The sequence below is a fragment of the Acyrthosiphon pisum genome, chromosome A3 (genome assembly GCF_005508785.2).
Source record: "Acyrthosiphon pisum isolate AL4f chromosome A3, pea_aphid_22Mar2018_4r6ur, whole genome shotgun sequence".
Lineage (NCBI taxonomy): Eukaryota > Metazoa > Arthropoda > Insecta > Hemiptera > Aphididae > Acyrthosiphon > Acyrthosiphon pisum.
The window spans coordinates 6240163-6253697 of NC_042496.1; the positions used below are offsets into that span (position 1 = coordinate 6240163).

Genomic DNA, 13535 nt, shown 5'->3' on the forward strand with positions numbered 1-13535 from the left:
TTTTAAAAAATAATTAATTTACATTACTCGTTACTTTATTAATTTCTCTAGTAAAATTTTAATGAAATTACTTTACTTTTCTATCTAAAAAGTAACAACGTTGTTACCTCCACGGCCCCACATTACAAAAAAAAATAAACAGTTCTAACAATATTATAAACATATTATTGTACAAAAATTATTAATATTCAACTAACAAAATATATTTACATATAAAAATAGAATAACATCAGTCCACCCGACCTGTTTATAGGAAACCTATTATGTTTTTTGAAAAAGATTAATTACAAATATAACTTATATTATTTTATTAATTATCTTTTGTTGTAATTTACGTGTGGTTTAAACTATTAAAAACTGAATTGTGACGATTTCAAATTAAATATAATATATATTTTACATTAATTTGTATACCCAATACTCGCATTATATAGACACATTATCTATATATTATTATTATTATTATTATTATTTTAAAATTCACAATACTCATAACAAGTTGAAACTTTAACACGTTGTATTATAGGAATATTAATTATCAAAAGAAATGCTCATTACATTTTCGTTCATAGAAACAATTCTAACGAAATTACTTAACGCGTTACTCTCGTTACATTACTACCCAACACTAGGTTACAACCTATATAAATATATAATAATATTATGGTGGATGCGTATATTCTATGTATAAAGAATAAAGACATTTAGCTATACCTACTATATTGTATAGGTTGCTTGAAATTGTGTCGCTTATTTTTATAAATCCAAAAATAAATAATGTAATTTAAATAATCTTTACTTACGTTTAAATAAATAGGTACAAATGTTCATCAAACGGGGTACCTATAACACAGACTAATGGCTCGACACTTCCGCTTGTACCAGGTTCAAGCAAAGATGCCGAATTCGGTGGCTACAATCCATTCGACCACCGGACGGTCCAATACCCAACTACGTAATTAAATAAAAATTGTTAAAAATTATCGTACCAAAACTTAGAATCGTTAACTTTCAGGGATATGGAAACATTTATACATCTGCTCAAAGGTAGTCTGGGCTCAGGTATATTGGCTATGCCTTTGGCTTTTATGAACGCTGGACTAATATTTGGGCTCATAGCAACCGCTACAATTGGATTCGTTTGTACATATTGTGTCCATATACTGGTAAGATTTAATTTAATTGATGATAGGTATTAATTATTAACACTAACAAGATTAGTTTGGCGATAAATATACATGGCTACATAAATATTTTTGTATTTTTAGGTAAAATCTTCTCATAAATTGTGCCGTAGAATGCAAGTACCAGCATTAGGATTTGCCGATGTTGCAGAAGTTGCCTTCCTCGCTGGACCACCAGCCTTCCAAAAATTTTCCGGTCTCTTCAGGTACAAAATTAATATGTTAAATAATATATATTCCTTATTATGTAATTTTTAGTTAGAGGTGGCTTACCAAAGTTTACTGTAGGTTAGTTTAATCTAACCTATCTGCCTCCTGCTCGGTAGAACGCACCAAAAATAAGTTCATAAAGTACCTACTGGTCCTACTGCGTAAATTGTTGGAATATGATTATTATTACTGTTAAGTAGTGTTAACACACTATTATAAAAATAATTTCTATTGATCGCGTCTCATAACTTTTATGCATTTAATATAATATCACAGTAATTCCAACTATAAATTGCATTTAAATATATTTTATTTTTAGTAACTTACTGTATGCTGGTTAAACTTTTTCTTAAAATTATTTTTGTGGTTTTTTAATATGGACATTTTATATGGATTCTAAAAAACCTTATGATAAGGCCATGACTTACTTATGATAGGCCTTCATGAACTTATTTGGGTTAAGTCCCACGTGTGATTAACATAATATGACAAACTTTTGTGTGATGTATTTTTAAGTAGGTATCTTAGTCTAATTGTCTTATCATATATTGATATTGACCATACAAATATTGTCCTATATCTATAACTACTTTTCGTGGATTTTTCAGAGGCCTCGTTAACACGTTCCTAACCATTGATTTGCTTGGTTGCTGTTGTGTTTATATTGTTTTTGTTGCAAAAAATATTAAACAGGTAAATTATAAAATATTATACATTTCTTTATATTTATTTTATAACAGTTATTAAGATTTAAGATGTTATTACAAAGTAGTATTCATAAACTATTAAGAGAAATATTTTCAATTCACAAACTCAAGTAAAATTGGTTAATAATAATGTATACTTTATACTCTCCTTTTAAAAATGAACACCAACCTTTGTTCAATTTTTTTATTATTACTTTGAAAACAAACAATAAATGGAATTAAATCTTGTTTTGTATAATCCTTATTAATTAATTTATGTTTTATTTTCAAGCAAGATGAGGAGTTTGAAATAAATTGTGATATTTTTTGTACTTATTACTCGCTTGAAAATTAAAATATTGTAAAAACCCATGTGAAAACAAACATAATGTTCTTATCTTTAAGTTTGATAATGGGTCAGTTAATTTTATTATTAAAGCTTACTAGTACTACACACAATTAACATGCTGACACTGAACAAAAATTTGCTTTGTTGAAAGTTTATAAGACGGAGACAACAAAGACAACTCTTAAGCTCCTATTAAAATATTTCAGAATATTTGTATAGTTAAATTAGGTACATATTTAAAATAGTTATTGTTGTATAAATACCTAGGCATTATTGTGATGGTAATATACGTAAATCTGTCTATTTAGATAGTATAATAGTAGATTATATGAATGTATTAGAAAAATATCCATTTAAAAGAATTGGGTTACTCCACTTTACAGTCAATTTTTACTTCTTGAACTTTTTAGTTTGCATAAGTTTTTAACGTTTAACATCTATTTTTTGATTTCAGGTTATGGATGAATATGTTTTAGATATAAATGTTAGATGGTACATGTTGATGATGTTGCCATTGGTGATCGCTATGAATTTAATACGTAATTTGAAGTATCTGGCTCCATTATCAATGGTTGCAAACTTTTTGGTTGGTACTTGCATGACCATTACATTCTGGTACGTGTTTCAAGACTTGCCACCCATGAAATCTGCACCTTTCATTACGGATTGGCACAAATGGCCACTCTTCTTTGGCACTGCCATCTTTGCATTGGAAGGGATTGGTGTTGTGAGTTTTTATCATATTTTAAAAACATATTTTTTTAAATTATTTAGAATAATTTCTCAAGAAATATATTTTGTCATTTTAATTATTAATAACAATAATAATTATACAATATTGTAATTTACTTCCATCTGAATAATTACATTATAATACAAATGAGAAAATATATTATTTTTTGCAACATTTGCACAAGAAGAAGTTAAGTACTTAAATTACCTTTTAAATTAAGAGGACGTTCACACCCACATGACGTGTTGTCTCTGTCTTACACACGTGCAACTTAGATGAAACGCGTTTACACAGTCTGAGTAGAACTCGTTCCATGTTAGTTTTAAAGTTAAAATACCTATTATAAAATTGAATTGTAACAATATTCCTGAGGGCAAGTTGTTGCATTTTTTTTCATTATATCGTTTAGAAATAGAAAAAATTTCAACTTTTTAAAAATACCTTTAAATTATTAATATTTAATTTTTTTTTTTTTAAACGTAACAACTTATCCTCAAAAATATTGTCACAATTCAATTTTATAATAGGTATTTTTAGTCTAGAACCGAAATTGAGCGAGCTCTACTAATAACAATAATACAATATATAATGACTATATATCTGATAATTTATTTAGGTAATGCCATTGGAAAACAACATGAAAACACCACAACATTTTATTGGTTGTCCTAGCGTGCTGAATATTGGCATGGCTATTGTTGTGCTTTTGTACTCTACTGTTGGAATGTTTGGCTTCCTCAAGTATGGTGATAAGACTGAGGGCAGCATTACTCTGAATTTACCGAAAGATGAATTGTAAGTTATTAAAATTCTGTATTAATGAATCCGTCAACAAATTATTTCAATAATATTTGTATCATGGATATAAATAAATATTAACTGGTTACCATTCTTAATTGCAGATTGGCACAGTCTGTAAAGGTCATGATAGCCGTGGCCATTTTCCTTACATACAGTCTTCAGTTTTATGTACCCTTTGAGATCATCTGGAAAGGCTCCAAGCACCGGTTTACATCACACCCTGTTCTTTTTGAATATTTGCTCAGAGTGTTGCTGGTCGTGGGTACGGGTAAGTCATTCACTCTGTGTAAATAATTAACTTACCTATTAATACTATTATAGAGTTGTGAATTTACATGGATATTTTAAAAATATATAATTAATGAGTAATCACTAATGACATGTGATATTAGTTACATTTTGAGTGAGATATTTCCTGCTATTATGGACATCAGTTATTATATTTATTTACTTAATATTATGTAGGACGAGGTCCAATTTATAATTCAAAATAAAAATAAAACAATAAAATAACAAGAGTGTAAATAACAATTTAGAAGAAAAAAAAATAATAATCAAGTCAAACAAAGAAAAATCAGACCACTATTAAAACACTATTCCCAAAAAAACATTTAAATATTTATATCTGATCATAGAATATAGTATAATTGTAAGTATCATGAGGAATATAAAATATGTATGATATGTAATATTAAGTTGATCAAGCCTAATAAAAAAAAGTCATATGTTACTCATTTAAATAAAAATCCAGGAAAATACAAATTATTTGACCAGGTATCTTGTTTATTTTATTCTAGTTTTGGTTGCAATTGCTTGTCCTAACCTGGGCCCGGTCATATCGCTCGTCGGAGCATTATGTCTGTCATTTTTGGGTCTAATCTTGCCGAGCTGCATCGATCTAGTTACATGCTGGGAAGAACCTGGATTGGGTAGAGGATACTGGCGTCTGTGGAAAAACATGGTCATCATAATGTTTGGCATTTTGGGATTGGTTACCGGCGTTTACTCAAGTATGCTTGACATCATCGTAACGTTCAATCAGTGAGCGTGCGCGCAAGTAATGATTTCAATTACAAAAGGACGGCAGCGATACAACTCTCATACAGACAGAACAGCAATATTAGCGTTGTCAATTACAGCTATTAGTGTCCAGTAAAATTGTTTTTAAACAAAAAAACGACAATAAATATTTTGTACTGATTAACTAGGGTGCAACAGTGAATTTTGAAAAAAATATAAAAACAAAATCATGGATTTTAGATATTAGTCTTTTATCTTTGGTCATCAGTTTTTGAGTATTATATTATTATATTATACGGTGTTCCTAGAGCGGCCTTGTAAATATAATAATAAAATAACAGACTAACAAAAATTTAAGTAAAAAATTGAAATATTCTTGTTGCTCAATATTTGTTTCCGTTTGTAGTACTTCATGATTTCTATGAGTGTTATTTGCTCGTAATGGGATATTTTGGGTCCGATCAATATTTCCTTATTTTATTTGAATATTCCATAAATTATCATAAAAAGTAATTCATTATTAACCCACATTTAAATTATCTTTACTATAGTAGTACTATTATTTTTCTGATACTATATCGTATATACCATAAGACATTAAGTATTTTAGTTATTTTTATTTATATGCAATTTTTTTTATACATATATTATTTTATTCTTCACTGTCTTAAAAATATATAATATTGTTTTTACGTGTCTAATGCTGATAAACAAATAAATTTCTGTCCATTTATTATAATAAATATTTGTTTGACCAATAATGTTATAACATTTTTGATTGTTACTGTGAAATTATAACTGTGTTTATTATAAACAGATTTGCATAAAATATAAATGTATTAATATTACAATAATCAGATACCTATTAGATAAATGAAGATTTATAGTTTGACTGGAGTAATATTTGAAATATTACTTTCTACCAAACTATAACTTATCACTTTTCTTTTTACTTTGGACTATTTTTGATATAGTTGATTAGTCATTTTATACATACATACAATATAGGCTTTACTAAAAACAAACAATTCTTGAAAAAAAATGCCATTTTTTATCTAACTGATTACATGTCTTAGTCTAATTGGGCAATAACTATATTATTGAAGATGAGTGTAATCAACTTGCTATTATTGTTCTTCAATTAATAATTTAACTAAGAAAATTACAAATTAACTAACACATTTTATTCACGGGTAAGTTCATATAATAAAAAATATTTTTAAAAAAATGAATAGATTTTTGAGCTAATGATGCAAAATGTAGTTCTCTAATTTAGTACTTACATATTGTTCAATGATTCAAATTTAAAACTATTTCTAACTATACAAAATTATAGCTCGTGTATCTCTATGTATGGACCTCGTTGGTAAATTCTTTAACTCTAATCAATGTTATCTTTATGTGTGTTTCATTGTATATTTCTCTTTGGTATACACTCTTATTTGATTACATTATGTTCAACTAAACATCAAACTATTTTTTTTCCCCATGGTATCGAGAACCGGAGGAGAGACTGTGTTAGCATTATGTCCCCTAAACATCATACTGTTTAAACCATGTACAAACTAATAGAATATTTTGTTATAAAATAAACAAAACTATTTTACCTCAAATTTAAAATAACTAAGTAATAGATCAAAATATGAAACAGTTATTTACCAATTACCATTAACAGCAATTATTCAATTACCTAAACAATATGAATAAATTATATTATTTATTACCATGATTTCTATAACTTTATTTACTAAATACTAGGTATCTATGGTGCGATTAGAAAATATTAAAAATTATCGTAACCTAATATAAATTGGAATAATATTATTTCAAAATGTTTGGTTAGCATTTTATAGGTAGGTAGTAAATTTTTAATTTAAAAAAAGGCGACCTTGTGATGTAGTAATAATAAATATATGATAATAATAAATATGTAATTTTGACTAATTGTATAATATTGTCGATATAGTAGCTATAAGTTATTTTGATCAATCTAAGAGGTATTTAAATGATTTATTTTTAGACTGAAATTATACAAATTCATATCCATCGTTGTTGATTTAGTATCTGAATATTATTGTATTTTATTACGGATATTGATATACTTATTATTTTCCTAACTACATATATTATATAGCTGGTGACTACTACCAATTAACTATTTAGTGAAATGCTCATTAATTTACCTATTCATAAATTATAAAATTATTGTTTGTCAAACGTCATAAAATCTAAGATTCTATTAATTTGAAATTTGAATATATTTTACCCTTCATCGTAAGTTAATATTTTTGTGTACGTGTCTTAAATTACCATCTTGCATACATATTATTACTTTTATTTTTTATAATTGAGAAATTATATTTTTTATGGTGTATACTTTGGTTAATAATAAATATTAATATACAAAATATAGTTAATATTTATTTAAAAAACATCTTAATTGTTGTACGAAAGTTTCAATTTAGATTACATAATTTATTACATTGTTGAAATGTTTAGTTTGATTTATAAATGGACAGTATCAATATAATTAAAAGCAAAAAATTATTCCTTTTGTGTACCTAATTTGATTTGAGAGTTAAAAAACGTAAAACAAATTTTGAAACAAAAAAGAAAACAAAATGTTTCAATTTTTTATGTTTGAAAAATTTTATTAAATTTGATAGAAAAATCATTTCATAGATATGATATGGTGTATGATTGAAATTATTATATCTTTTATGCCTGGAATGTGCAAGCATCTTAAGAAAATTTCTAAATTTTTAAAACACATTTTACAGCACATCTCTTGATCTTATAAACATTTTATATTATACTATATTACATTTAGTTAATAATTTAAACTCAAAATACATTAAAAACACAATAAATACTGAAAATGTATTGAAAAAGGTACTCAATCTGTAAATCGAATAAAAAAGACTATCGTTGTTAAACGACCATATGGTTGTTTATTTGAGTGATACACCCTGTACAGTTAATTATTACTATTTTGATAATTGTGCTGAATATTGTTGTTTATAATTTAAATCGCATTTAGATAATCTATGTACTTTCTTATGTTTAATTAAACCAATGACCGGATATTTTGTTTTTATAATTTTTTTTGGTACCTATTATTTTTACCAATATAATTTATAGTGTAAGTTTTTGTTTTATATAATTAAAGTATAATGAAATCTGTGATGTTACGCGAAACGATATTATTCGGTAGCTGTAAGTAATTATTTTAGTCTAGATGATGCTGATGAAATAAAAAATGTCTATGTAACAAAATATATAAAAAAAAATTGATAAGATTATATCGTCTTTATTATGTGTTGAATGATCAAATTTTTACTTGTCACTCCCAACAGCAAGTGTAGTAGGTAGTAGGTACATACAATTTGCATTACACACAAAAATTAAATGCTCTTAAATTGTCTATCCAAAGCGCCTTGTTTTAAATTAATAATGAAAAAATAAATTAATAATGTTTACATTCCGTATTTTTTATAGGTGCTTAATATGTGAATTAGTTATTATATATAATATCAACTATGAAAAGAAACAGTTCAAAAGTCAATTTGTTTTCAACTTTTTTTCATGTTAGTTAAGTTAAAATATGAAATTGTTGATATATAATATACAGGGTGTCCCGTGAGGATTTACTCATTGCGATATCTCCTGAAATAATAGAGATATTGTAATTCTGTTTTCTTATTAAGACTCACAGAGGTAAGCACTACAAATAACTATTTTTTTATTTTTTTTTTTATGCTTTGGTAAAAAAGTTAAAAAAATTATTTTTTTAATTAATTATTTAAAAAAATATTGAAGATTGCCATTTTGTAGAGTTAATTTTTCTGAAAATATTGACGTTTCAACATTTTAATTTCCTGATTTTTAATAATTTTTTTAATTAATAAGTAAAACGGCAAAAAACCGGTTTTTGTCCGGGCGGCGAGTCCCCCTCTACGGCTAATAGGTAAATCCTCACGGGACACTCTGTATATTGACTATCACAAATATTATATATATGTATATAGATTCGAAGACAGCAGAAGGGTATGTTCAAGACTTGATTATTTTTCATATAATAGCGAACCAATTTTAATACCTACCTATCAGAATAACTGAGAGACAAGTTTTATTTCAGAATTGTTGTTAAAACATAAAATGATAGGTATTCAACATCCGCATTATAGGTTCTTCATGAGCTAATTTACAAATATAATGGTTTAATAACAATAAGATCAATGCTATCAAATCTCGTCCATGAGAAAGGGAAAAGCTGGAACAAGACACAAGTCTTTATATAATGTACAATTTGTCATTAACTTCATAGTTCATCCGGTGTATTAAAAACACACCTATAGCATGTTATTTTTTGGAACGAATCAACACGGCTTTAATCAACATTAAAACGAGTGAGACCCATGATTATTTACGAAAGGCCGGAAGGTTCCAACTTCTAGATAATGACGATTGTGTAGATGAGCGTGACTTAGTCAATAGGTATTGGGGTATACCTATATCAGAACGATAATACGATAACAATAGTAATGTCCCGCTAATTAATATATCATATCATGTATAATGCGAAACACTATGTAGCTAAATCGTAGTATGCAGTATGAGACTATGTTATGATTTTTAACTGACAATCCTCCGAAAGGGTGGGCTTTAAAACTGAGTTATACATATTACTTATATTATTGTGCACATTAATTATTATGTTCTACTGCATTAATTGTTAATAAAAATATATCTGATGATTATCCAACATACTTTTTTGATAAGCAGAGTGGGGATCCCTTGTATCTGCCATTGGTTGAGACATTTTTGGTTCATTAAAGTATTAAACCAATGTCGACCGATGTTAGGTGAATTATAATTGATATCGCTAACTGCCATTAAAAGTATCAAAAAATAATTTTGATAATAATTATAAAACAACGACCCACTGTCAAATGGCAATTAGTTTTACAACTAGAGTGTACCTATGTTTTATAGTCAACTATACCGATGCAGTTGGAAAAAAAGGCGTGTCCTTCAAATCCTTGAATAATTTCAATTCACTTTTCTTTTGTTGATAGAGACTAGGCTACTAGAACCATTCGTATACATATTTCTTCGAAGTTGCATAAATTATTAATTTCAATTTCACAATTGAATATAAATTATACTCCGGGTGATAAGAATCTCATTGGATATATTATAATGTATAATAGTAGGTATAATAGGTACATATACCTAATAGGTATAAGATATATTTGTATATTTATATAACAATATTATAATATTATACGAATAGTTATAACTAGGTATATTAATTATTAAATGTAGGTATATTCAAATGTCGAACTCGTCGATGAAAGTTTTTTTCATTCAAGTAAAAAATTTGGCACCTACCTCCTCAACAGGGCCGTGGACACGAGGGATTTAGGGGTTTCAAACCACCCCCCCCCCCACCCCACAACATAGAAAATATATAAATGTATTTACTATATTAATTGATCAATTATATAATATGTAATTGTTCTGATAACCCCCCTGATTAAATTCGTGTCTACGGTACTGCCCCTCAAGCCCACCAAGTGAAAAATTATCACCAGAAATGTTTCATAAATATGATTCATATTGGGTAATATGGTAGGACGGGTAAGCGGTAATTCGTTTTGTTATGTAATAATAGTAATTATAAAAGTAAATATATATGTATACTGTATAGATATTATTATGTAGAATGTAGTCAATAGTCATAAGATATGTACCAACTTAATAGCAATATTTTTAGATTTCGAGTGGAGCGATGAATGTGTTTTAAAATGATGTCAATTTTTTAATGTTATTAATTATTTTTATTTGAATCATCACATTTTTAAGCAGTAAAAATCCACTGAATTCAAATTTAAATTAAATATTTAATATATCCATTGTAGTGGCCTAATCTATGATCAAGTACCTAATAGGTACACTTGCCACCTACTTTGAAGCAAAGCCAGTTCTTAAAATTAATTTTATCATAACTTTTATATACTAAACTACTAAAGACTTGAGAGTTAAAGTCTTAAGGGTACTTGAAACGGGCCTTGTGCTTTTTACTTAGATTTGGGGTCTAGTGTATACATATAAAAATAAATAGGAAAATTGGTTTCATAAATTATATTATTTCATTAATTTAAAATGTTATGCCGATCGTTAAGTAGTGCTATAGGTACTTATTAGGTATGTAATAATTAAATAATTGTTGCGGTCAGACATATTATAATGATGGGGCAAATTACTCTAGGACAAAACCAAGAGGTACGGTAATTTTAAAAAACCCCAGACTCTAGAACTTTTTCTGGGCTGTAACACGATTGCGACCGTCCTACCTTTTTACATGCAAAAAACGCAACACGATTGCGGCTCCGTGAAATATATGTCTAAGTCTTGCCCTTACAAATATAGGTCTTTGTCCAATAGGTACACATTTTAAAAATACAGTGGTAAACTCAAAGTTGAAATTAAAAGTTCGAGTTAACCAAGTTCCGGCTGTATTATACAATATATTTTAACAATGTCCCTTCCCAATTTTACAGGCTTAGGACTGACAACAAAAATGTAGCAAAAATGTTCCTGTGTATTAGTTTTAAGAGTATCACGTAAGTTAAATAATTGAAATTTGGATTCTTCCAGTGATATTGGAATTGATAACAATTTTTTTTTACGGAAGTCAAACTTACGTCGTACATACTTTTCCTCCATAACTTAATATCGGAATGAACGGTATGTAAATCATTTTCAGTGCTACGTAATTCTTGTCGAATTATTTTATTCGATCTCGTAAATAAATCGTTTTCACATTTTTTTTTTGATCCGGGAATTTACTATTTGTTTACTAACGATATTTTTTGGAATAATGTTATGCTTGTGTTCATTAAGCACACTAAGGACTTTCGTCACATCTTTGTCAACATAAATACTTGATTGACAATTTTTGTTAGTACACCGATATTGAATACTGCCCAAGTTTTTAAATAGTTTATATTCCCTATATTTATGACCATCGTATAATAATATACATGGCTTACCTTTTTCAGTCTCAAACTTTTTTAGAATAGATAGATTCATTTTTAACACTTGTTAGTTTCACGATAGCACACTTTACGAAACAAAAATATCAACACGTTTCACAACAACCAACAGTCAACTGCAGCTAAAATGTAAAATCCGGCTACAGTCTATAACAGTATCATCTTGACGCATATTATATATAGATATGATAAATATCGATAATAATTTCGTATAGTTAGTATACAATATAATAATAATAACTAAAATACCTGGTTATTACTTATTATTTAGCATATTCTTTATAAGATATCGATCTTGAATTGTATATCTTTACTATTTATAATATAAGTGCATAGACACTGGGAAAATACGTTTATGAAAAAAAATAATCGAACTTTTAATTTCAACTTTGAGTTTACCACTTTGACTGTATTTTTAAAATGTGTATTGGGCAAAGACCTATATTTATAAGGACAAGACATATATTTCACGGAGCGCAATCGTGTTTCACCGCTTTTTCTGTTCTATCTTAATTATGTATGTATTACTTACTTGTAGCCTTAATTCGGTTTTTGTATATACCTATAGTAGGTAACAATGTATCATCCATAACTGCAGTTGCTATCAATTGTTAGTGTAGTTCTAAGACTACACTATTTTTCGGCTTCTACCGAAAGATGAACAATCCTAAAGTTTGTTAATTCAATATGAACAGAAATAAAAGTGATGAGTAGGTACCTACCTACCTATTTTAAAGATCCTACTTATAAATATTATAAATGTTTCTAGAACTGCGATGGCCGTCGGCCAATGAGGTAGACTTTGTCGTTATATTATTTCCCCACGTATTGCCCGTATTAAATATTTATAATACTAAAAATCTGTTTACAAATCATAATATAAAAAATAATATAATAATTAATAAAAATTATAACAGCCATTCATTATTATAATGTATACTAACAGTTAACAACTACAGATCATTTTTTTTTTTTTTAATACAAGTTAAATAAAATATTATATTGTATTATTGTACCTACATTATGTTATATTTTTATCAAAATTTTTTCACAGTGAGTTGTATTTATGTATTAATTATGTTTATTATTAGTATTTTACACGAATTAAGATATAAGATATTTTATACCGGCTAGTTCCGAACTTCCGAAGTTTCCAACGATCAACCTTTAAACATCGGTTGGTGACAAATTCCTCCTTAGCCCCCCTTCCGAACGAGCGACGCCTGCAATACACCACTGCAATAATATATCGTTCTGTAATCTGTGCAATTGTTTCGAAACTAGTATAAATTATATTGGTACCTATATTGCAAGTGCTCGATGACAATATATTATATTATATTGACGCGGAATTAAATTACCTATCTCCATTATTTGAAAGCTTATAAATATAAAAACAAATCTGCATATAATATACTGTATGTAGGTAATATGTGATAGGTACTATTGTTACGCATCCGCTATATTGGAGAAGCTCTACAAAAGAGACAA

At 27.4% G+C, this 13535-nt stretch overlaps 1 protein-coding gene across 5 annotated transcripts in view; it reads left to right on the forward strand.

Moving 5' to 3' along the window:
- The window catches only part of LOC100159667 (proton-coupled amino acid transporter 4-like), a 98382-nt gene extending 92570 nt beyond the window's left edge, over positions 1-5812 (forward strand). For 4 of the 5 annotated variants that reach the window (XM_008184610.3, XM_008184611.3, XM_008184612.3 and 1 more), the window contains 8 exons: positions 818-955; positions 1016-1166; positions 1269-1390; positions 2003-2087; positions 2884-3156; positions 3779-3957; positions 4065-4231; positions 4761-5812. In XM_008184610.3, coding sequence (XP_008182832.1) covers positions 818-955; positions 1016-1166; positions 1269-1390; positions 2003-2087; positions 2884-3156; positions 3779-3957; positions 4065-4231; positions 4761-5008 — 1363 coding nt within the window. In that variant the 3' untranslated portion in view covers positions 5009-5812. The remainder of the gene's footprint in view (positions 1-817; positions 956-1015; positions 1167-1268; positions 1391-2002; positions 2088-2883; positions 3157-3778; positions 3958-4064; positions 4232-4760) is intronic. The other variant, NM_001246261.1, reaches the window with a different exon arrangement.
- The last annotated feature ends 7723 nt before the right edge of the window (positions 5813-13535 follow it).